We start from the raw sequence: 26,547 nt of genomic DNA, 5'->3' as shown, positions 1-26,547 counted from the left end.
ATACATTCACTTTACAAATATTAGGTGCATTAATATCTTTAAATAAAAACTTTGTATGTAAAAGCAACTTTCAATGCAAACTTAGCGTCTTTCTGGCGTATATAAAGGATACGCAACTTTTTTTTGTACTTCCCCAAGCAATATTTGTATATTTTATATAGTTAATAGTTGCATCTTTAACAATCTTGATCTATTATGTCCTTTCATAATGGTTTCCTTTCATTTTCGTCTTCAACAGCCGAGTCAGCATCCGAAGTCGGATGCTGACTCGTCTGATGAAGGTTCAGTGCTGACTTGTCTGATGAAGGATCAGTGCTGCTTTCCACCATCTTAAAGTGCAAGATTAATTTGCATCTCTGAAAACATCAATATATTTTTAAAACATATTTTGGCATTCTGCACAACCAAAAATGCTCTAGAAACTATTCAACAGCTTCAATGCTTCAAAAACGTGATCTGGATTTCAACGATGCATATGTGCAAATCAACAATGTCATAGCACGGTTAGTCTCTTTCCAATGTACTATTGAAATTGACTTTAGTGAGGTAATTAATAGGTAACTATTCTCAGGCTTACTTGAAGACAGACCAATAAATCCAACATTCTAAGTTCCGTTCCAGAAGATTACTACCGACTAAACGTTGCCATTTCTTTTGTAGATCATTTATTGGAGCAAATGAGAATTTTCCCCAGAAACCGGGCTGGAGTCATTTTGTTTAGCCTAGTACCTGTACAAATCTAAGTTTTTGATCTGAGGATTTACCAACACCGTCGGCTCCTCAATTCGAGTTGAAATAACAGATTGTCTTTTAGGGAAAGTCTTTGCCTCAACCAGATTCAATGTTGGAAGCGTTAAGTAAAGCAGACACAGATCTGTTTCCCAATCTCTCATGTTTGCTTCAAATTACCTGCATATTGCCTATTGGAAGTCTAGCGACTGAACGCTTCAGTGCGCTTCGATGACTTAAGTCTCACCTGAGAAGCATTATGAGTAAGGATCGAATGGCAAGGCTGGTACTGATATTCATCAGTACCAGCCCTGCCATTATATTTTGAACATTGACATTGATTGGATTTGTCAACAGTAAATTACTTGATATAACAGTAAAATGTTTAAAGATTATCAAATAAGCCATCCATTATCAAATAAGCCATCCATTATCAAATAAGCCATCCATAAGTAGGTGTAAAGGTGTTTTATAGTCATTTCTTTTTATTAGCGAAGGCTATGTTAAATTATCCATAATGCTATGCAATAGCATTATCGACTATTATTACTTTAATTATTGATTATTGCTATTTGATAAATTACCGCATCGTAGTAATATCAGATTAAGATATAGTTTTTAAAAATTGTAAAACATTCTTACCCAGTTCGCAGACAACCCAACTCATCACATTCGGGATCCTTCTTTCCTTAATGCTGTATCTCTTATTTTAACTGTGAACGTTGAAGTATTTGCACAATTTATCTTACTTTTTATGTAAGGAGACCAATGTGTTATGTGCCTTTATCTGTCCATGTATTTAATAATCTATTACAATATATCTCCATTACTATATTACACTAATCCATTACTGTACTTCTCGTATGTCGGGAAGATTTGCCTTAATTGGAACACTTTAGGAATAAATATTCATTAACCAAAGATGACTTAACTATGAAAACATTTATGATTTTATTAATACAAATAGACAACTTTACTATACTTTTAACCATAATTTGACTTAATCGATTGCACTGCTATTGGAAATAAATTTGTTTTTACAAAGATACCATTTTGGTCCAATCAAGGCAACTAATTCCCTAAATTGGAACACTTTGATTCCTCATTCAGAACAGGTTGTTTTTTTTTAAAAAAACTCAGTAAAATCAACAAAAATTGATTAAAAATGATTTTTATCTTTACAGCGAAAATTTAAACAGTTCATTCAAAACTTATAATAGGATTAATATTACCCTGACACAAAAAACCGTAAAACCTATAGCAGTATAGTTTACCCAGCGTAATCAATATAGTGTGAACACAAAATTAGAAAAAAAATGACTCAAAAAAACTTTAATTCAATGGTGCATATGCAATTTTTAAAGAATAACTTTCATAATGTGTCAAAACGTAGAAAATAAGGCGTTTTACTAAAAAAATGCAAAATATAGCCAAACTCTTTTATTTTCAAAAGTAAATACAAGTGTTCTAATTAAGGCACTGTTCCAATGGCAACTCTCCCCAGTTTACAATTTTTTCTAAAGCCCCATAAACTATTCTGCTATAAAAAAAAACATAAAAAATATCTTATTTATAAAAAAAGTCCGCTATGTCTAAAATTTTCTTAAAAAAATAAAAAAAGTCCTTTAGAAATAAAAAGAGGGGGAGAACGTGTCTCTCCCCCCCTTCCCCCCAGGTTCCCGGTGTCGCACAGTGAGTCAAAATCCATAAAAAACGGCAAAAAAAAAACCCATAAAAAAGTATTGCTGGAAATTAATTAATTTAATTATAATGTTACTAAATACCACTAAAAGTCAATAATTAACATTTGTATACAATTTTCAAGATTTCACCAATTTATACGCCTTTTTCCGAGACTTATTTATTTTATTTATCGGAAAACTCATTCAAAAAAATCTAGCTTTTGTGTCACTCTTTTAAGATTGACATGGGTAAAAACGGTTCAAAATTTAATTTGAAGTCATATGTTTAAGATGTTTGGCAACTACTAACAACATTTTTGACAATAAATTTTGTTTTTAGTTTTTCATTACTGAGATCTCAAAAATGTGTCATAAATTGATTTTTTAAAATTAGTTTAATTATGAGTTTAGTTTAAAAACTAAACGATAACACTAGATTCCATGGTAGTTTTAATATTTTCCCATTAATAGGTATATATGAAAGCAGAAAAAATAAAAATCATTTGCCCAAACTTTCCCCAATTAAAATAAGACCTTTCAAATACTTCGGTTTTTTTTTTTTTCTTTCGTTTTTAATTAAAACTTGCCGTATAAAGTAGCGAATATTAGTTCATTGCTTTCATTCATTACACAAATTATACATTTAGTTCTTATTAGTAAAAAAACTCATGCTCATGCAGATGGTGCTAGTTATCAAACCTCAAAAACCAATATATGCAACGTTTGATGGCTTAGTGCACGTTTTAAAATTAAAACTTGTGTATAAAATAACTTAAAATAGTTCATTGCTTACATTCAACATGAAAAGAATACATTTAGTTCCTATAATTCAAGAGTTAGGAATTAATCATGATAACTTACTCGAGGCTCTTCTACGTGAGTTTTGTAGACTGGAGGGTCTATACTATGAAAGTATTGAAAAACCTAAAATGATAAATCTAAAGAAAACTCTTATAATATTTAAATGTAAATTCCGATCAAAGTTGCGGAAGTATGCAAGAACCTTCTCTAGACTTTTAGAAAACGAGCGAACTTGGTTGAACAAAGATATTACTGTTAACAAAAAAAATGTTGCATCAGGTTCAGGTAGAAAGTGCAAAAACTGGAAAGATTTAGGTGATAGAAGCAGAAGATCTAAGGTATTAATAAATAAATTAAATTCAACCCAGTTAAAAAAATAGTTTACAAGCTTAAATATTAAATATTATCTTGTTTAAGGTTGCCAAATTGGCTGAACATCCTGCTGAAGCATTGGCATTAGCTTCAATAAAAAAAGCCACTAGCCCAGTGAAAAATAAAACCGCGTCCCACATGGGTTCCGCGTGGGTTCCGTGTGGGATTGATGGGATTTACGTGGGACGGATTTTCCCATGTGGTATCCGTATGGAAATTTGTCACCTTAAACCCATGTGGGTAATCCCACATGGGTTACATGTGGGAACGATATGGTATTTACACACATGGGAAATCCCACGTGGGTTTCCTGTGGGATTTGCATGGAAATTAATTTGAAAGCTGGAAACTAAAAAAAAATTTAAAAAAAAAAACAAAAAAAAAATTTTTTAAATCGACATTGCATTGCGTTACATTTATATTGTGTGAAAATATTTGATATTAATATAGAGAATGGCAAGCAAGTATGTAAGTACCACGAATAATGTTTATCTTTCTTTATAGAAATAAGATTAGGATTTGTGCAAATAGACGTATTATTAGGATAATATAATAGTTATTTGAATATAGATCTTGAGTAAATTATTTACAAACAATTAACTGATGCAAGTTGAAATGTTGTCAAAAACCAATCTCGCATGCATGGGACACTGCAGTGTCCCACAAAGAAATGCAGGTTTGGAAGTCAAAGAATTCCCAATTTTCTTTATTAAAAAAAGAAAAAAATAGAATGGAGATGGGTTTCTGTAACTTTTTTTATGCTCCAAAACTTTTAACTTTAGATATAATAAGGTCCTTAAGATTTAAGGGACTTACGAACTACATTGAGGAACAAAAACAGGATATTTACAGAAACTTTTCGATTTTTAATCTGGAGTACCACAGTGTTATTGAGAATAAAGCCTCTGGGTCCAGTTTTCAAAGTTATATGATCTAAAGTAATGTTTAAATAAAATGATATGCTTTAAAATGCATATAGTTATACATATAACTTCTGATAGTTAACTATATGTAACAAATTATGTGTATATACATATAATTTGTTATAAAAACTTATTTTTTAAGGTTATGCTTGAACAAATTAGTACCAATTAATTCAAATTCAAGATTTAGTTCAAGTTCAAGTTCTTATTTATTCATTGTTTTTGTTAATTTTATATTTATTTGTTCAAATTTATCAGTTAGTACTATTTTTTACTACAGTAAGAATGTTTATCATTGTTGAACCGTGATTTTATTAGTAACTTAATTTTATTTTCAACATATTTTGACAACACCCTTTATATTTTAAATGACGACAGCTTTACTTTTCTATTGATGTTAAATTTATTACGTTTCAATAACTCAGATTGAATCTTAACTGAATTATTGTAAGCTTTGTAGGGGTTTGTTGTATATCAAATGGTGTTGTAAATAAAGTAAAAATAATATATATATATATATATATATATATATATATATATATATATATATATATATATATATATATATATATATATATATATATATATATATATATATATATATATATATATAGTATTTAGGCTATGGGATCATCCATTTAGGCTATGGGATCATCCAACAATAATTGACAATGGGGAGGGGATGTTGAGACCAAAATAATGTCAATTAAAAAATTGAATTAAAAAAAAAAGTTAAACATTTTATTTAAAAAAAAGTAAAACAATTTATGCTAGCTATGAGCAGGTTTTAGAGGTATTTACACCAACAATGTGGTGTAAAAACTTCTTGCTTTTGTTGCTTAAAACTGTAGAGGATCATAGGAAAAACAATTTAAATTCAGAAATTAGCTTGCTTATCTGAAAAAACAATTTATGTTTATTTTTTTTACTTTTAGTACTGTTGAGAATAAATGTATAATTTAACCAGAAAAAAAAAAATGGTATATGCATTTTTTATATTATACTAACAATTCAGATATACCATCATAATATGATAACAAAAGCTGACATCATTTTTAATTTGAGATGGCAAAAAATTGACTGAGTTTAATAAAGGGTGAAGGTGTTCAATAAACCGGGTCATCATCTGACATCATTATGCATAGATGACCCTATGATTTAGGTAAAATAAGTAATCAATTTGCCATATTTCTCTTTAGAAAGTGTAAGAAAAAAGCATTGTTATGCTGAGAACCTACCTATTGAGCAAGCTTTGACCACCTATTTTATAAATTTGAGAGACAGAAGTGGAAGTGCGAATCGCAAAAGAAATAATAACAATGCTCTAAATTGATTTTAACTTTGTAGACTAACATTAATATTGTATTTAGAAATAATAAATGAAGTTTACATGATTTTTATAATTTGTATTTATTTCCATTAATTATCAGTTGTCAGTCTCTATTTTATAAAATGAATTAAAAACTATTTATTTATAGTATAATAATAATACATAAATACTAGTTTCCTAATGCTACTATCATCACAATGTTAATGGTATTCCTTTTAAAGTGAAATTTTGTATCAATTTTATTGTTTTAATGTTATATTTATATATATATATATATATATATATATATATATATATATATATATATATATATATATATATATATATATATATATATATGTGTGTGTGTATGTATATATATATATATATATATAAATATATATATATATATATATATATATATATATATATATATATATATATATATATATATATATATATATATATATTATTTTTACTTTATTTACAACACCATTTGATATACAACAAACCCCTACAAAGCTTACAATAATTCAGTTAAGATTCAATCTGAGTTATTGAAACGTAATAAATTTAACATCAATAGAAAAGTAAAGCTGTCGTCATTTAAAATATAAAGGGTGTTGTCAAAATATGTTGAAAATAAAATTAAGTTATTAATAAAATCACGGTTCAACAATGATAAACATTCTTACTGTAGTAAAAAATAGTACTAACTGATAAATTTGAACAAATAAATATAAAATTAACAAAAACAATGAATAAATAAGAACTTGAACTTGAACTAAATCTTGAATTTGAATTAATTGGTACTAATTTGTTCAAGCATAACCTTAAAAAAAAAGTTTATATAATAAGTTTTATGTATAACTAGTTTTACATATAGTTAACTATCAGGAGTTATATGTATAACTGCATGCATTTTAAAGCGTTTTATTTAATTTATATATTACTTTAGATCATATTACTTTGAATACTGGACCCAGAGACTTTATTCCCAATTACACTGTGGTACTCCAGATTAAAAATTGAAAAGTTTCTGTAAATATCCTGTTTTTGTTCCTCAATGTACTTCGTAAGTACCTAAAGTTTTATGAACCTCATTATATCTAAAGTTAAAAGTTTTGGAGCCTAAAAAAAGTTACAGAAACCTCCCTATCTCCCCCCTATTTTAATATTTTTTTTTTTTAAAGAAAATTTGACTTTCAAACCTGCATTTCTTTGTGGGACACTGCAGTGTCCCATGCATGCATGCTTGGTTTTTGACAACATTTGAACTTCATCAGTCAATTGTTTGCAGATAATATACTCAAGAACTGTATTCAAATATCATATGAACATGTTAGAGAATGTTCATATGATATTTGAACATCACAAATTTAATAATATTGTTGTGACATGTTATATAAATAATACCATAATAGATTATGATATGAAAATGAGATAGGATATAAAGGCAATGATCAAAGAATAAATTTACTTATAGAAATATAGATGTTTGTTTATTAGTTTAATAATATTATATTATGTGTGACCGCGGCCTTCTATAATAACAGGCCTTGACATCGCGCAACAAATTTGTTAAACTGAAGGCCAATTCCTAATACTGTGTTTACATTTTCAATTTTTAACATTAGACGAAAGTTTGTGTTTGCGCTTTTTTAATAAATCTTTAAAATTTGATTGGTTTATAAATTAGATAGCGCAACTTCAAGACGATAACGTTGTAAGGTTCAAGGCGTTAACATTGTAAGGTAATAATATTGTCAAACTAACAATAAGTTTTTTTAATAATTAAAATGCCTTAAAAATGCATTTAAAATGCAGTGTATCTCTTTGCAAGTCGAACTATCTCAACTACAACAAAAATATCAATTTGTACAACTACAACTACAATATCAATTACAACTACAACAAAAATATCAATACTCAACTATAACAAAAATATCAATTTATAAATTCCCGAAGAACCTAGAGGAGAGAAAAAGATGTAGTGAAGCTATCCCAAGAACTGGTTTTATTGTTACAGACTATACAGCAGTATGTCAACTGCATTGGCCAAATGAAGCACCTTTTGAAAGCAAATATGGCAAGCAATGACCTTTAAACCCACCATCTGTTTTTAAAAATATTCCGCCTAGTTGTTTAGCCACACCAGCAAGTAAAGTTAGAAAAACTGTAACTTCAAGCGGTTTTCGAAGCATTTTACCAGATGAGTTAAATGATTTTCTAAAAGAGGATGAACTTATATTTGACGATATTCAATCTTTGTTAAGTGATAATAACGATGTTATTGTTTTCCAGCTTAATAAAAAAAGTTTACACATACAATCAAAAATGTACAAACTTGGTGTTCCATTATTTATTTTAGTAATTTTCAATGATTATTCATTTGTAGCTAACCATAATAGCACAACTTGTAGTATTTCATCTTTAGCTGTAAACAAATAAAAGTTAATAAAAACAAAATCAGCTTTATTTGAAACAGTTAGATTTTTAAAAAATAAAGAAAGTTCGCTTCAGTCAAATATTCTATTCGAACACCTTAATGCTATGAGAAAAGTTAATGTTGGTGAAGTTTTATATACTTCAAATATTATATGTAGAGCATATGAGTATTTTGCTATGCGACGAAGTTTATATGATTGTTTGTGTATTGACTACAAGTTGCCAAGTATAAGGACTTTAACACGATTGACTTCAAAAATAAGCTCAATGGAGGACCTAAGTTTTATAAATAGTATTTTTATGAATTTAAATCCATTGAAAAGAACTTCCATACTACTAATTGATGAGGTCTATGTCAAAGCTTCATTACTTTACCAAAGAGGTGCTTTGTTTGGTCAAGCAGTAAACTACCCTGAAAAGTTAGCTAAAACAATTTTATCATTTATGATTAAATGTCTTTTTGGAGGTCCAGAGTTTATATGTAGAGCTCAACCTGTTGCAAATCTTTCCTCTGAATTTCAGTTTGCTCAATGTCAACAAATTGTTGGTACGATAAATAATATTGAAAATAGTAAGACACTGGTAATAATTACTGATGGTAACCCTGTAAATCAAAGATTTTTTGGAATGTTTAAAACAGTTGATAGTAAACCATGGTTAACAACATCAGGTATATATTTATTGTATGATTATGTGCATCTCTTAAAATCTATACGAAACAATTGGTTGACAAAAGAGACTGACGAACTTCAATTTTTGAACAATAAAGAACTGGCTTTGGCTAAGTGGAGTGATTTAGAAACTATATATAAAACTGAGTGCAATAGTCTTTTTAAACTCTCTAAACTTACGGCTAAATCAGTTTATCCAAAACCAATAAAGAGACAATCTGTAAAGTTTTGTTTGTCTGTTTTTTGCGAAGAAACAGTAGCTGCATTAAGAACGCATCCAGAGATTAAAATAAAGCATTTGATGGTACTGCTGTATTTATTGAAAAAAAAAAATTTTTTCGAATGTTGTTAATGTTAAAGCACCTGGTGCTGGCATTCGGTTTAGAAATGAATTATGCGGAGAAATCCACTCAGTTGGTGATCAACAGTTACAACTGCTACGAGATATTGCTGAACTGTCAAATTTTATGAAACCTACAGGTAAGCGTGTAAAACAGCTTACGCTAGATACTAGCAATGCAATAGTGCATTCATGTTATGGCTTTATTGATCTCGTAGAAACTTTGTTGAGTAATGGAGCAAAGTATGTCTTATTAGGTTGGTTTTCAACAGATCCACTTGAAAAAGCTTTTTCTAAGCTTTGACAGGGATCTGGAGGTACTTACTTTATAAACGCTAAATCTGTAATTGAAAAAAATAATATTCAACATACTAAATTGATATTACAACTTGACATTCCTGTTGATGGTATCGATGGTCATACTTGTGACATATGTTTTAGAGATATTTCTACTGATAAAAAGAACTTCTGGATAATATACATGATCTTGAAAGCTCAGTTAATAAATCTACATTAGTGGCTGTAGTTTACATAGCTGGCTATGTGCAAAAAAGCAAAATAAAAATTTATGATGATTCTACCAATTATTATTATAAATATGGAAGTTATCTGTATAGCCTAAACAGAGGCGGACTTGAAATTCCTTCTGATGCTCTTTTCTAATGGTCAATGTTTTGCTTTTTTTTTTCAAGGTGCTACTGACCCTTCATGCAGAACATTTTGTGTTACTCAGTTTCAGTTCATTGCTGCTAAATATAAATTTAAAATCACAAAAAAAAAAACGCAGAGTATATTCTAATATTCTGCTAAAGAATTACTCACTAATTACCACTCCCAAAATACTAAAGCTATCATAATTTACGTGAAAATTAGTTTTGTAATTTATTATGCTATTTACTTGTTATGTTTTTTATTTTCTCATTAGCCTATATGTCTCTCAATATGTTTGGATTTGTAAATATTTACCCTGTTGAGATATATTGATAAAACTTTTTTTTTGCTTGAATCAACTTTTGTTGGTGTTTTTTATTGTTGGTGGTTTTTATTGTTACCATTTTTAGCAAAAAAAATTGAAAATACAGTTATCTTTCTAATATATAGATATATACTTTTTTATGGTTCTAAAGTAGGTTTTTACATTTTTGTTTTTGTTTTTTTGTTTAACTACTTATCCTATTTGATCACTTTTTTTCAGGATTCTCCTCATGGGTTTAAGCTCATTACACATAATATGTGTTCAATTACCCATAATACGTTAGTCATTGTAAGTAATAAATTAGGAAATAATTATTTGTGAAATATTTTAGTCATTAATGACTTCAACCTGGCTAATAATTAAAATTGCTCGACTAATAAGGTTCCTTATTAAAATTGCTCTCACTCTCTCTCTCTCTCTCTCTCTCTCTCTCTCTCTCTCTCTCTCTCTCTCTCTCTCTCTCTCCCCTCTCTCTCTCTCTCTCTCTCTCTCTCTCTCTCTCTCTCTCTCTCTATATATATATATATATATATATATATATATATATATATATATATATATATATATATATATATATATATATATATATTTATATATATATATATATATATATATATATTTATATATATATATATATATATATATATTTATATATATATATTTATATATGTATATATATATTTATATTTATATATAGTTGTATTTATATTTTTTTTTTTTAGAAAATGTTTGAAGAAAGTTAGAAGATACTAAAAACCTTGGTATTATGCAAGCCGAAGCGATTTAATTAATTCAATCGACAAAAAACGGCGTGTAAATCGCAAAAGAAAAAATAATATTTTTAATATTCATTTTGGATGTATTGATTAATAGCATTTATTTTCAAATAAATTCATTTTGCAACACGTTTTTTAATTTTATAAAATTTCGTCATAATAGTTTAAGGTAAATCCCACATAGGTTATAGGTGGAAAACATCACATGTAAAAGATCAAAAATGTTACATATTTTGAATACCAAATGGGATAAATTAGTAAATACCAGATTAAGTTAAGCCTCTCTGAAAGCTTCGATGATTAATTTTAAATAATTATTTAAGTAATTTTTAAATTAAAAGAATTTTAAAAATTATCATAGAAGCATTCGGACTTTCATTTGTCTAGTATTGATTACTTTTATACCATTTGGATTAAAATATGTGGCATTTAAGATCTATAACATGTAGTATTTTCCACCTATATTCCATGTAGGATTTACCACATAAAACCCATGTGGGATTTACCATATGAAACCCACATGGGACAAAATAATAATCCCCATATGGGTTACATATGGTAAAAACCCACGCGTATCCCATATGGGAATTACCATATGGAATCCATGTGGGATTTACCATATGAAACCCACATGGGACAAAATAATAATCCCCACATGGGTTACATATGGAAAAAATCCACGCGTATCCCATGTGCGGTTTTTCACTGGGAGAGATCCTAGCAAAAAAGACTTCGTTGATCTTGTGAAAAGTGCTACAAACTCTGAAAAAGATAAAATCAAAAAGATTAATTTTCCGATAAAAATGAAAACCGAAGATGCCTTGAGCTTAAAAATTCAGTGTGACCTTTCTGATGAACAGTATCAAATTATTAGAAATTCATCGATAATACATAATGCAGAAATTTATCCTTCACTTCATGAAATTAAGAATGAGAGACACAAATGTTATCCTGAGGGTTTAATTGTGACGGAAACATCTGCTTCAACTTCTCTACAGGGTATGTTTAATCATACTCTGACAAGGATATTAACTTTTACGGAATGCCAAGACTCTATGAGAATGTTTGCTGAAATTGGGGGGGAGGTTTAAAGGTCTACTTCATTTTAAAGGTGATTTTGATGGTGCCTCCAGTCAAAGTGTCTATAAACAAAAATACACTGATACAAATATTGGTGAAGCCCAAGTTAATGAACAAAGTCTTTTCCAGACAGCTGTTGTTCCACTTAAATTAACCATCATGAACAAAAATGTATGGTTAAATAAAAGCCCTCTAGTACTCATTACTGTAGACCCCTCCATCTCCAATATCAAAAAGAAACGGAAGAATTGATAAGAAATGAATATGAACTTTTAAAAGCAGAAATAAATAGACTAGTCAAGTTTGAAGTAAAGTTAGAAGTAGCGGAAGGCAAACCGGATACGACTATCACATTTAAGTTCAAACTAGATTTAACCATGTTTGATGGTAAAGTGGTTAATGCCCTAACTAACACTCTGTCCTCGCAATCATGAAATGTTTGCGGAGCTAAGCCCAGTGAACTTAATAACCCAGCATTGATCAGATCTAAACAAATCAATGAAAAAGCTTTATCTTTGGGTCTTTCTACTCTGCATTGCTGGCTCAGATTTTTTAATATATTTTACATTTAGGATATAAATTAGACATTAAAAAATACTTTGCCAAATCCACTGCTGAAAAAGCATTAGTAAAAAATGAAAAAACGAACATTCAACTGAGGTTTAGAGAAGAGCTAAGTCTTATAGTTGATATGCCCAAACAGAGTTTTGGCAACACTAACGATGGAAACACTGCCAGAAGAGCATTTGAAAATGCTGAAACTTTCGCTGATATAACGGGAGTGGCAGTAGATGTAATTATTAGATTGAGGACAATCCTAATAGCAGTATGCTCCTGTTATGAGTTGAACTCTGAAAGTTTTGGCCAGTATTGCTATGAAACTACAGCTCTTATACTCAAAAACTATTGCTGGTATGTGATTCCCCCAACTGTTCATAAACTCTTGGAACATGGTGTGCAGATATCTGAGGCATTAGAACTGTCAATTGGTTACTTCTCTGAAGAGTCACAAGAGGCTCTAAATAAAGAAATTCGCAAAGCTAGATTAAACCATAGAGCCAAGATATCTAGAAAGAATGTTATGAAAAACCAGTACCAATAACCAATACTTGTTGATTAGAAGTGATCCTGTAATATCAAACACTTGTTTTAAAAAATACAAGGTTGAAAATGGAAAAACACTTACCCCTGAATCTTTGTTAATGCTGTAATAATGAAATAAAGCCTTTTTATTAGTATTAGGTTTTCTTTTTTTGTTTTCTTGAAAGAAAAATTAGATAAGATAAATATTTATTTTGTTTTTAATATATTTTAATATTATATAATATTAAAATATTTTTCGAACCAGTTTTTCTTTTTAATTAATAAATGTTTTGGTTTGAGTAATTTAATTTTTTTAAATTATATCAGTCATTGTGCGCGTAAAAGTCTCTAACGCGTATACGCGTAAGTAGTACGAGCCTTCGGCACAAGAAATATTTAGATTAAAAAATATGTGGTATTCTTTTATATGGTATTTTGGATCAAGGAAATCGATTTTTTTATTTAGGTTATATTTTACGCGCGTAAAAGACAGTTACACGCCTATGCGCGCGCCTTACGCGTCATAAGTACGCGTAAAAATTATTTTTAATGGAAAATTTAAATTTTTTGACCCAAAATACGATAATATTGATGTATCACATTATTATATATGATAGTTATATAATTTTTGCTGTTTTTTCACCTTTCTGACTCACTGTGTGTCGTCGGCTCTACACAAAGATAACGGCTGAGCAGCCGATACTAATTTGCCTATTTTTTTTTTATTGTTGACACATCTTTTTCTTGTATTTTATACACATGTATACAGTCGTTCTACTTTGTTTGTAAACATTTTCAATATCGCAAATTGAGTCTCATAAATAAAAGTACTTGTTTGTTTAAACTTATTTGGTTTGTCGTAAAAGTTCTTTCTTGTCCTTCATTTTGTTGTTCGACTTTGTAATATGTGCAGGTTGGTTACGAAAACAGCAAAATAGGTTAGATATGAGTTTACATACATACACATTCGCATATACTCACATATACATGCATATATATATGCATGTATATGTGAGTATATGTGTATGTGTACCTGTATCTTTGTATGTATGAGTATGTATACATACTTATACATACAAAGATACACATATACATACGTACACGCGTTTACATAGACATAGGTACGTACATACAAGCATATACAGTACAATACAATATACATTGTAAACGTAATTATTTTTTTTTTAATATCATATTATTTTTCGTTTTACACTATAAGTGAACTATAAGTTAAAAAATCGTGTTATAATAATAAATATTAAGCATAATATATGCCTTTATGAGAAAGTAAGAAAATCTAAAACGAAAAAGATATAGATTATTTAGTCTGAATGATTCATGATATATATATATATATATATATATATATATATATATATATATATATATATATATATATATATATATATACATATATATATATATACATATATATATATATATATATATATATATATATATATATATATATATATATATATATATATATATTAGGGTGTCCCACTTTTAAACTGACCAAAATATTTTCACTAGCACTCATTCTTAATCATCATCATTAGGCCCCAGGACCCACCAAAAAATTTTTTAGACTTCTAAGTACATGGGTTCAGGTAGAAGCAGGTTTCATAAGAGGGGTTGCGTGATTATTGAAAAAAATATCGCTAACATCTTCATTTTTCAATCATTTTTTATCTTAAAAAAACATTTCCTTAATTTTTAGCTTTTTAAAAAATCACAAATGAGTATTTATCACCAAATAGCAACAATAAAAAGGTCAAAATCTTTAAAAAATCACATAAAATCAGTTTTTTTCATATCTTTTCCAACTTCTTTTCTGTTTTTAGTTACAACTTGCATTGTGTCTTGTGGTAATTCTTCATCATGGGTTTGAGCCACAAAATCTTGAACAAGTCGAATGTGGCGCTCAGCCCTATGATTGACCACTGCAAGGTTGGCTACTTGATTTTTAAAATTTGTATATGAAACATTTGAAACATTAAAGTTATCATCTATCGATGTTTTTATCATTTCTCTAGAAATACCTAAGTAAGTAAAAATCAGCCAGGACTCCTCTGTAACAAAATCAGACAAAACTGACATGGGAAGTATATGTGTTGGTGAATCTGGTTGTTCTGTACTGAACTCATCAAGTGATGGAGGATCAAAGCTTATCAACTTTAGAGCTATTTCAGCTCTTTCCTTTGAATCTAGATCACCATTTGCTATTGAAAGAATAACCAACTGAGAAGTCAGGTACCAACTATGACGAACCAGGCTTGAATGGAGCTTTTTTGCCAGAGGACCATACTTGGATTTATATAGCTCATTTGACATTATTTCTAAAGACAGTTTGACAGCATCCAAATCATTTGATGGTGCCTGGGCTGCAATAGGAGACTTCAGGAAGTATGATCCATAAAATGCGATAATAAAGTCAGTTGACATTTTCAACATATCTTTCTCACTTTTATTCAATTTTGAATTTATCTTCGAAGTCAACTGCATGGTCAGCAAGTATAGGCAGTCAGCCATGAATCTGGCATGATGATGTGCACCTGGTTGCTTGAATTGGAAACCAGGTACATGGCCCCCAAGGTAAATGACCAGTAGATCACATAGAGCTTTATAGTCTCCTCTTTGAAAACAATCTCTTTTCAAGGCTGTTTCACAAAAATTCTCTATGACTCTTGTATGAAAAGTAGTACCTACTTTAAACTCATCTCTGTCATAGTTAAAAAAAAGCAATTGATCCATATTTTTAGCTCCTTCTTGTATTTCTCGCCAGTTATTTTGGAAATCTTTATATATTGCTCTTGATGGCGATTTTGTTGTTCCTTGAATATAATCCATTGCATGTAATATGTGGCTTTCAGATATGTGGTGCCTGAAAAAATTTAAATATGAATAACTGTACACTGTACAATGTAAATGTATGTGACAAAATAAATGATTTTTATAAATATTTTAGTACCTACAGAGGAGCCAAAGCACTGATCGTTGAAGCACATGATCCACCAGGAACTTTATAGCCCCATTGTACTTTCCAGTGTTAGAGGCAGTTGTATCTGCACTACAACCAATGATTTGGTCAGTGAGCTCATAGTATTCTAAAATGTTCTGAATAGCAATAGCTTGATCCTGTCCTTTAGATGACTCAATTTCTAAAACTCCGAGCAAGAAATCTAGGGGTTCATTGACCTGGGGTGATGAAAGACTGAGAGCTAGCCTTTCTACAGTTTCAGACATTTTTTTTTCAGTTCTATAATGCTTGACAAGTTTTGTATCAAAGTGAAGGACAACCTTAAAATCTCGTACTTTGTCTAGATTTTCTTCTCTGACCATTTCTGCTTCATTTTCAAGAACAATCTTTCTGTTTCTATGCAGACCACTCTTTGATACAGGAACTGTATTGAGATCAACACCAGCGATACTAAAAAGTGAGGCCAGGAGTGAGGTTTCTGCTCTAACGCTTACCTTATACCTGGTCAAGAATGGAACCCATTTGTCAAGATGTCAAGAATGTCACTCATTGAAAGCTGCAGGCAAACTCTATCTTTACTAATCTCCTGTTTTTTTGGTGAAGGCTCAAAATCACTATCATTATCAGTCGCACTTGTTCCACTTGATGAAAATGATACTTCCATCTCAAAATTTTTCATTCTTTCCTTTTCCTCTACTGTTTTCTTCTTTGACCTTTCCTGTCTCTCTTTTTCCCGTTTATCTTCTCTATGCATTCTCTCTATCATATCAAACATTCTTTTTTCTCCATCTTTAATTCTGTCATGATAAGATTTGTCTTTACTGTTGTCAAACTTTACCATTTCACCTCTAAATGCTTTCTTCAGGAACTCAATGTCCTGTCTTTTTGCATCTTTGTCTCTATTTTCATCATTTTTGATCAGATTTAAGATATCTGTTTTATAAACTTGAAATGTACAGTTTGCCTCATTTACAAAATCCTGTTTTTTTTTATTTAATTGCTCCTATTTCTCTCTATTTTCATAAAGGGTTCTAACTTTGCATAGTTTCTGGTAGCGATCATAAGATTGTACAAGCTTTTCCTTGACTACTTGCTCTGTTAACCGAAATTTTGAATCAAAACCACCCTTGTCCCAAAGATTTAACAGTTCTCTGAGTATACATACACCAGTGAATTCCTCTCTGTTTTTAATTTCACACTCCCCTTCACTGCAAACCATAAATCTTGACCTTGACATTTGTGCACAGGATAAGTTTTGTTTATTGTTCTTTGAACTTAGCCAATATATTCGACGACAAACTTCTCCCATTGTGGGTAGTCTAAAAAAATTAAAAGTAGGTTTACATTGTTTTTCTACATACAACTATTTTTGATAAACAATTTTACTCAGCTTTTTCTAATACTTTTTAAAAGTAAATAAAAAATATAACCTGTTTGGTGCAAACATATGAAGGGGATGCTGAAGCAAGTAGAGTGTTCTTCTACTCCTTTTGGTTCGCTGAGGAGCTGGATTTCTGCTTTGGGATGTACATGAGGATCCTGGCTGATGGTCCCTGCTAGTTCTAGGAGAGGTATTTCTCAAAGAAGAATGACTTTGGCATAAGGAAGGCTCTTTGGAACTCTCCTCAGTTCTCTCTCTTGCTGCACTCTGACCTTTTCTGGTCCTAGAGGATCTGCGGAGGGTTCCATCATCATCACTATCCATTATATATATTTTTTAATTTAGATATTTCTGAAAAATCAAATGTAATAGAAATCAATCAAGTCACATCAAATAAAAAAAACAATAAAAAAAAACATGAATTAGTAAAATTGCAGATTTTTTAATATTTAATATGATAGGATACAATTTTATAATGAGTATTGGTATTTTTTTGTTTTCAGCAGGCCTAAAAATTAAAATTTTATTAAAAAAAACATGTTTAAGGTCATTTAAATGCATTAAAATTACATTATAGTTTAGAACATAATATTATTTTCTCCATTTGATGTTTTGAAATATTTTTTTAGACCAAAAATGTCTAAAAATTGAAAGAATTCTGTAAAATTTATGAATAATCACGCAACCTCTCATATGAAACCTGCTTCTACCTGAACTAATGCACTTAAAAGTCTAAAATTTTTTTTGGTGGGTCCTGGGACCTAATGATGATGATTAAGAATGAGTGCTAACAAAAATATTTTGGTCAGTTTAAAAGTGGGACACCCTAATATATATATATATATATATATATATATATATATATATATATATATATATATATATATATATATATATATATATATATATATCATATATATATATATATATATATATATATATATATATATATATATATATATATGTATATATATATATATATATATATATATATATATATATATATATATATAGTATATATATATATATATATATATATATATATATATATATATATATATATATTTATATATATATATGTATATATAAAAACTAAGCGTGTGAGTAGAAAAACATTTTTTATTAATTAAAAGTATAAAAGTATATTAATAAGTATTTTTGAGAAACTGTACAATAATAAAAAATTATCACTGTATATTGTTAATACAATATCGTCATTATACAGGGAGAGTAGTGCTTCTGTGTCTTATCTAGGTTGCAAATCAACTCCATTCTATCTAACGCAAGGAGTGAGACAGGGATCGATTCTCTCGCCTCATTTGTACAATCTTTACACTCAAAACCTACTAGAAACCTTACAAAATGAAAGTGTCGTAGGAACATCAATAAATGGAAACTACACGGGTGTTGTAGCATATGCTGATGACATTATACTTCTTAGTTCCACCCTCTCTGGCCTACAAAAGCTAATTAATATCTGTAACATTTACACAAAAGAAAATTGCATAAAATTGCTGACAAAACCGAGTTTTTGGTCACCGGAACACATCAAATTAAAAAATGCACGATAACACTCAACCACCAAAAAATAAAACTAGACAATAAACTTACTCATCTAGGATTTATATGGGACACAAAATATTCACCAATTGCCTCACTTAATCGTTTAAACATTGATAACCGAATATCCCATTTCCGGGCAGTAATACAGTCTTTAATTCAAGCTGGAATTCGTTTTGTTCACCCAAACTCTATTGTCCAGTTATATAAAACTTTAGCTGTTCCAACACTAACGTATGGTCTTGAGCTTTGCGACCATAAAGAAATGTTATTGCAAAAGCTTGATATAGTAGGAAGAATTGCACTGAAGTCACTACTAAACGTTTCAAAACATAGTAAAAATTATATACATCCCCTATTTTGTATTGAAGATATATCTATAATTACGCAACAAAATAAGATAAACTTATTTATTCGCCTGTTGAAAAATAAAATGACATTTGATATTCTTAAGTCGCAGTTGAACAACGAATCAGGTCCACGACCTTTTGTAGATAGCGTCAAGGCTCTGTGCAATAGTCATAAATTAAATATAGAGAAACTAATGCAACACAAAGAAAAAATAAAAATTACTGGTTTAAAAAATATAATTCCTGAAACGGATCTTAAAATCTTAAAATGTGCAGTTGAGTTCTGGAACTCAAAAGAACAAAGAACAATCTTTAAGGATGTTCTTGAAAATAAAATTCCTAGATCCTAGAGATTTTTTTTGAAACTTTTTATTTACCTTACTTGTAATATAGAGTGGGTGTTTAACAAATATATAAATTAAATTAAAAATTATCAATAAAAAAAATGATTTTCTGAAGTTTTCTTTTAAATGAGTTAAAACTCCATTCATGAGAAAAGAAAAAAAATATTTCAAAACTATTTTATTCCAAAGAAAGGCTCCTCGAAATGAAACACAAGATTTACCAAAATTAGTATGCGAAAATTGTAGTCGAATAAAATTATCATTTCGTAGATGGTACTTGTTTTTTTCTTTTAGTGAGTACAGATTATGTAAGGAAGAAGGGAAATTGTTGGTTTTACATTTATAAAACATAAAACATTATAAACGTTAAGGTGATATATATTCAAAATATTCATTTCAAGTAAGAGAGACCTGGCATGAATAAAACGATCTTTAAATTTTATTTGACGTGCAATGTGTTTCTGTTGACGATGAAGAGGTTCTAGTATACTTTTATTGACACTACCCCAAGCAATAATAGCGTAGTTAATATAGCAATGAATAAATGAATAATATAATTGAATTAAAGAATGTTTATTTAAGAAACTTCTTGATTTGTATTATATTCCTATAGTTCTAGCAATTTTGTTATTTAGATTATCAACGTGATTTTTCCATTTAAGATTTTTATCAATATAAATGCCTAAAAATTTTGTAATTTTTGTTGGCTTTATTTCAATATTGTCAACAAAAATATGAGGCGTAATACTTGGAATTAATTCTTTTTTTGAAGTTGGGTAGAAAAGCATCCATTTAGTTTTTTCTATATTAATTGATAGTTTGTTTGGTTTAAACCAGTTAGAAATATCAATAAGCTCAGCGTTCATATTGCTAAATAATATTGTGAGGTCATTGCTTGTTAAAAAAAAATTAGTGTCATCGGCAAACATAGTTGTCATTAGATTCAAGGCTTTGTAGAGATCATTGATATTTATTAGGAAAAGTAAGGGCCTTGTGACACTTCACAAGTTATATCTAATAGGTTTGATAATAATGATGAGTCTTATGAGTAAACTATTTACGATTAGTTAAATAATTTTTTAGTAATGATAAAGTATTTCCAGTAATTCCTTAATGTTCTAGTTTGTTATAAAGAATTTCATGATCTATAGTATCAAAAGCTTTCGATAGATCTATGAAAATACCTAATGTGTATTGCGATGTTTCAAATGAATCAGCAACTTTCCTTGTTAGTTGAAGTATTGCATGTTCAGCAAAATTATTTTTTTTAAATCTATGTTGATTATTATAAAATATTTTGTTTTCTGATAAGTGATCATAAATTTTGTTATACAACACTCTTTCGAGAATTTTTGAAAAAATTGGGAGAAATGAAATTGGGGGATAATTAATGAGGTTAGTAGGTTCCCCTCCTTTAAAAATTGGGATAACTCTAGCTATTTTGAGTTGGTCAGAAAATTCTGCTTGGTTGATTGAGCACGAAAAGACCCTTAAGAGAATATTTTTAATTATATCATACGAACCAATAACAATATTTCTGTTTACATCGTCTCGACCAATTGCTTTATAAGACTTAAGCTTTTTGAAAGCAATCTCAAATTCATCAAAACTCATTTAGAGAAGATACTTCAGGGGAAATCAATTTTATTTTTGAATTGATTGAATTACTCATTATAGGTATATTTTTGGCTAAATTCGGTCCAACTGATACAAAGAACTTGTTTATTTTGTTTGTTATTATGTTAGGGGTATACAAAAGCTCAGTATTTATTTTAATTGCATTTGGCAAAGAGTATGTTTTTATTTTATTGTTACAAGTGATTTCATTAACAAGTTGTCATTTTCGCTTAAAGTCATTTTTTTATTTATCAAACAATTCGCTGTTTTATTTTCTTTTAAGGTTTTTCCTTTGATTTTTAAATAGTTTGGTAGAGGTTTTATAGAGTGTTTTGCTTTCAATTGCTTTTGCTTTTAGGTATTTAATATATAGTTTTTGTTTTATTTTTGAGGATTTTTTAAGTCACTTTGTTACCCGTGGTAATTTTAAACTTTTGTTTGCTTTTGATAACAACCTGTTTTTCATGTACAGTTGTCCCCCGGTTAACGAACTTAATTCGGAGTACGAACTAGTTCGTTATCCGAAAAGTTCGTTAACCGAAACGCGTTTTCCCATAGGCCGCCATTAAAAAATTTTTAATTGGTGGATTTTGCCGAAATAATGGGGGAAAAAATTCAAAAAATTGTCCAACTTGATAAATAAAATAGGCAAAGGTGAAATGATTGAAACCTGAGATTTATGCACTTTTAAAAATTGAAACAAATTGAAATTGTGCATGAAAATTGCTTGTCAAAGTTTTAGAAAAAACTAAAAATTGAACATGAACATTTCTTATCAAAAAATGAAAATTATGCATGAAAATTATGCATGAAAAATATTAGTGAAACAAGAAAAGAAAAAAATGAAACAACAAAAGCACATCCAGCACAACCATTCACCTCCCAGGCTTCCATGACACTCACAAAACTGAGGGGGAAATGCTGGACGGCGCGCCCGACCTTCACGCGCGTGTGCACGCCATTTGGCGGTCCCGGTTCGTTAACCGGGGGAGGATTTTGAGCAAACTTTCGGTTCGTTAACCGAAAGTTCGCTAACAGGGGGGTTCGTTAACCGGGGGACGACTGTAATATTGAATTTGCATTAACATTAATAAATAAATAAAATAGGAAAATGATCCGATGTATCACTTTTTATTATTTCTGTTTTTAGTTATTTATTAATGTATCAGTTGTTATGATATTGTCTATTAACGAGGCGGATGTCGCAGTTACCCTTTTTGGTTTATTTATTAAAGGAATTGCTCCATTTACAAACAAGTCATTGTAAAACTTCATAATATTTTTATTTGCGAAATATTCAAAACAATCTAAATTCAATGTAATCAATGTGTCATCTATGACACAAACTTCCCTATTCGTCAAATAATTCTTAACGCTAAGGACGTATCGTGTCTTTGGATAACTAAAGGACTTAAAAATCATCGAAAGTGAAACAAAAACTGTATATTAAATATCTAAAATATAAATCGGTCAATCATAAAAATAACTACTTAACTTATGAAAATAACTTCGAAAAAATCCGCAAAAATGCGAAAAAAAATTATCACTCTGACTTGTTTGCAAAGCACAAACATAATTCAAAGCGTATTTGGCAACTAATGAAAGAGATCACGGGAAAAGATAAGAAAATTACAATATCAGTACCAAATTCAGTAAAAATTAAAAATAAATTATATAATGACCATAATAAAATTGCTTTTGAATTAAACAAATTTTTTTCTTCAATCGGAACAAGGTTATCAAAAAAAAAATTCTTTATCTCAATGAAAAATCAATTGATGAGTTTATAACATCACCTAATTCAACTTTAATTTTTTCAAACTTAATATACAGCAAATTTGAAGCAGCGTTTAATCATTAAAACGAAATAAGGCAAATGGGACCGATTGCATCAATGGAAATATTGTAATAGACTCCTTTGACGTTTTGAAAGATATACTCTTTAAAATTTGTAAAGCATCTATTGCTCAAAGATCCTTTCAAGACTCTCTAATAGTAGAAAAAATAACTCGTTTTTTAAAATCAGGTGATCACTGCAACATTACAAATTATTGTCCTATTTCAGCTCTTCCAGTTTCTCTAAAATATTAGAAATAATGTGTAACAGAGTCTACAATTATTTTGTTAATACTAAACTTTTATATAATAATCAATTTGGCTTCCAGAGAAATAATTCTACTGAACACATCATACTTCAACTAACACGTAGCAGTTCTGATTCTTTTAAAAATTCTCATTATTCCCTAGGAGTATTCATAGATTTGTCTAAAGCTTTTGATACTGTCGATCAAGACATTTTATTAAAAAAAATTAGATCTCTATGGCATTAAAGATAAATCCCTAATCTGTTTCAAAAGCTATCTTAGTAATCATAAGCAGTTTCCTAATATCCAAGATTCTTCTTTGCCTTTATTAATGAAAGTAACATATGGTGTCTCACAGGGATCCGTAGTTGGGCCCCTATTATTTTTAATATATATAAATGACCTTAACAAAGCCTATAACTTGACCCCTATAATTTTTCCTGATGACACAAACCTATTCCAATCTTATGAAAACATAAATACACCTTTTAATAATATGACACAAGAATTAAATAAAATCTCATATTGGTTTAAGAAAAACAGATTGTCCCTCAATATTGATAAAACAAAATGGACACTTTATAAAATAGTTTCGCCAAAATTTGATTTGTCTTTGAAATGGACTTTAACCTCTTTCAAACAAAAATTAAAAAAAGTTATCTTTTCAGCAGAAAATATTTTTTTCTTGTTTACATATATATCAATTTTGTAGAGTTTTGATGGTTTAATGTTTTAAGTGTCATTAAAATCGAATTGCAATATTGTTACGAGTAGATTTTAATTTTTTTGTTTGTAATTAAACACTTTCAGTTATTTCAGAAATATTAATTTCAAGGGTGGTAACAATTTCAGGGGGAAAAGTGGTACCTGTTTAATTCACAAAATTCATTTTTTTCCATCCATCCTGTTTTAATATATTTTTTTAAGTATAGTTTTTTGTTAACCATTGTGATTTAATTTCATAAAGTATTTAATTAGAATATACTTATGAACAATTATTTCAATATTTTTAAATGTATTTTCCATTAGAAACCAATTTTTATTTTTTTAAAAATAACTTTTATTAAAATAAAAAATTACCTATAAGTTCTAAACTACAAAATAGGGAAAAAAAGAAGTCACGAATTGTGAAAATTCTGTAATTCATTATCTTTTGACCAGTAACAATTATTCAATATGTGAAATATCAAGAAAATGTAACATACCAAAACTCATTGTACAGCGAGTAAACCCAAGACAACGGCCTTTCATTATTTGTTTGAAGAGAAAGCGTTTTAATTAGATGAGAGCCGCTAATTACTGTGTATAATTTTGCATTATTTATACTGCTTTTTGTTATCACTGCATTAAGTTTATTCAAAAAGTACAAAATAACTTGAACTTCACTGGTATGCTCATATTACCCGAATCTACTCTATCTAATTTTTTCTTTTTCTTTTGTAGATTCATTAGGAAGAATGTCTAAATATCAAATGTTTCAAGTTATATGAAAAATATTTCAAACAATGTTGGGAACTGTTATAATTGTGGTTATTTTGCAACCAGGAAGTTACATTAGTTATATTATATTTTCAAAATATCAATTGTAAAAAGATTTTTTAAGAATTTTAGTTTTGTTCTTTTATTTGTTTTTATAAACTTTTAGATTTTTTGTTTAGTAAATTTTTTTGATCCAACTGGGTAATATTTTCAAATTTTTCTTGCAAACAAAACATACACTTTTGAAAATAATATTGTAGGCAAGTACAGTTTTTAAAATAAATCAGTTTAATTTCAAATTATAATTTTTTTTAGTTGCCAAGTATATTTTAACAGCATAGTCTTTTTTGAGTATTTTTTATTTTTGGTGGAATACCCCTCAGAAATATCACATTTTTCAAATATTTGATATTTCTCCTAACAACCGCCAGAGCAACGGTTAAAAATTTGTATGTGTCCTTGATTGATTGTCAAAAATATAATTTTTTTTTAACTTGAAAAAAGGTTATCAAAAAAAGTGCATCAATTTGTTTCTATTTTATTTTATTCAGAACATTTATATTTTCATTATTTTTTTTTTGCTCTGTTTTATCTTGTTTAATTTTTAAAACTTTTTGCCCACTTTTATTTTAAATCTCCTGTCAAAGTTATTTCAATTTCTAATCATCAGTTTTTAGCCAAATTTTCAGCAATATATTGCTGAACACATTGTTAATAGTGTGTTTTTATATGATGTGTATAATCTTAGGGTGTCCCGTTTCCTCATTTTTTTGAACTTTATAAACTGAGATAAACTTTTTGTGTGAGGTGCATAATCATTTAAAAATAGTTATTGTAAAATTTTTGAAACAATTAAAAATTATTTAGGGCTAACACAGTTACCTAATTTGAGTAAATTATAATTTTCGCGCCTATTTCTCAATATTTTTCAAGATTTTACTGTCAGTTTTTCAAAATTCATTCGAAAAATTTAATTATATTATTTTTCACTAAGTAAAGTATTACAGGTGAAAAGTTTGGGATGAAAGAAAAGTATTACAGGTGAAAAGTTTGGTATGAAAGAAAAGTATTTAGGGGTAGCACAATTTCAAGTTCGGTCATTTTACCAATATAGTATCAATTTTTAAATTCTCGCTACAGTTTGTAGATTTGTCAGCAAGAATGCAAGTGTAGTAAAAATATAAAAGAAATACTAATTAACTCGATAAAAAAAATATAGCCACTGATTGGAAAATCACTTGTTAAATAATTTGTTAAGATAATTAGTATACTAAAGTTAAGTGAGTTTTGAATAAAATGAATCAAAAAAGTTTAAAAATTTTAAATTCTATTTTAATAGCCTTTTAATTTCCCATAAAATTTTGGAAATCAATTTTTATTAAATATTTTGCATAAATATTTTGCAAATCAAAAATACTATTTACTTAATACTCAATATGTGTTTTACTGTGGCAACGTAATCTTAATAACTGCTAATTTTTACCGGAGTTTATTGATTCAGAACGGCTAGCAGTAGTACTGCATTATTTCAATTTTCAAATTTTCAAGTGTATTAATTAAAA

At 28.7% G+C, this 26,547-nt stretch overlaps 1 protein-coding gene across 1 annotated transcript; it reads left to right on the top strand.

Moving 5' to 3' along the window:
• Positions 1-6,722: 6,722 nt before the first annotated feature.
• Positions 6,723-11,121, top strand: LOC136078107 (uncharacterized). Its single transcript, XM_065792977.1, has 2 exons — positions 6,723-10,539; positions 10,974-11,121. Exon 1 carries the CDS (start codon positions 8,370-8,372, stop codon positions 9,285-9,287), a length of 918 nt encoding a protein of 305 aa, XP_065649049.1. The 5' UTR covers positions 6,723-8,369; the 3' UTR covers positions 9,288-10,539; positions 10,974-11,121.
• The last annotated feature ends 15,426 nt before the right edge of the window (positions 11,122-26,547 follow it).

Source organism: Hydra vulgaris, chromosome 03 (assembly GCF_038396675.1).
Source record: "Hydra vulgaris chromosome 03, alternate assembly HydraT2T_AEP".
In the NCBI taxonomy this organism is placed as follows: Eukaryota; Metazoa; Cnidaria; class Hydrozoa; order Anthoathecata; family Hydridae; genus Hydra; species Hydra vulgaris.
The sequence above is the reverse complement of the archived record's forward strand: the minus strand, read 5'-3'. Positions and strand labels throughout refer to the sequence as shown.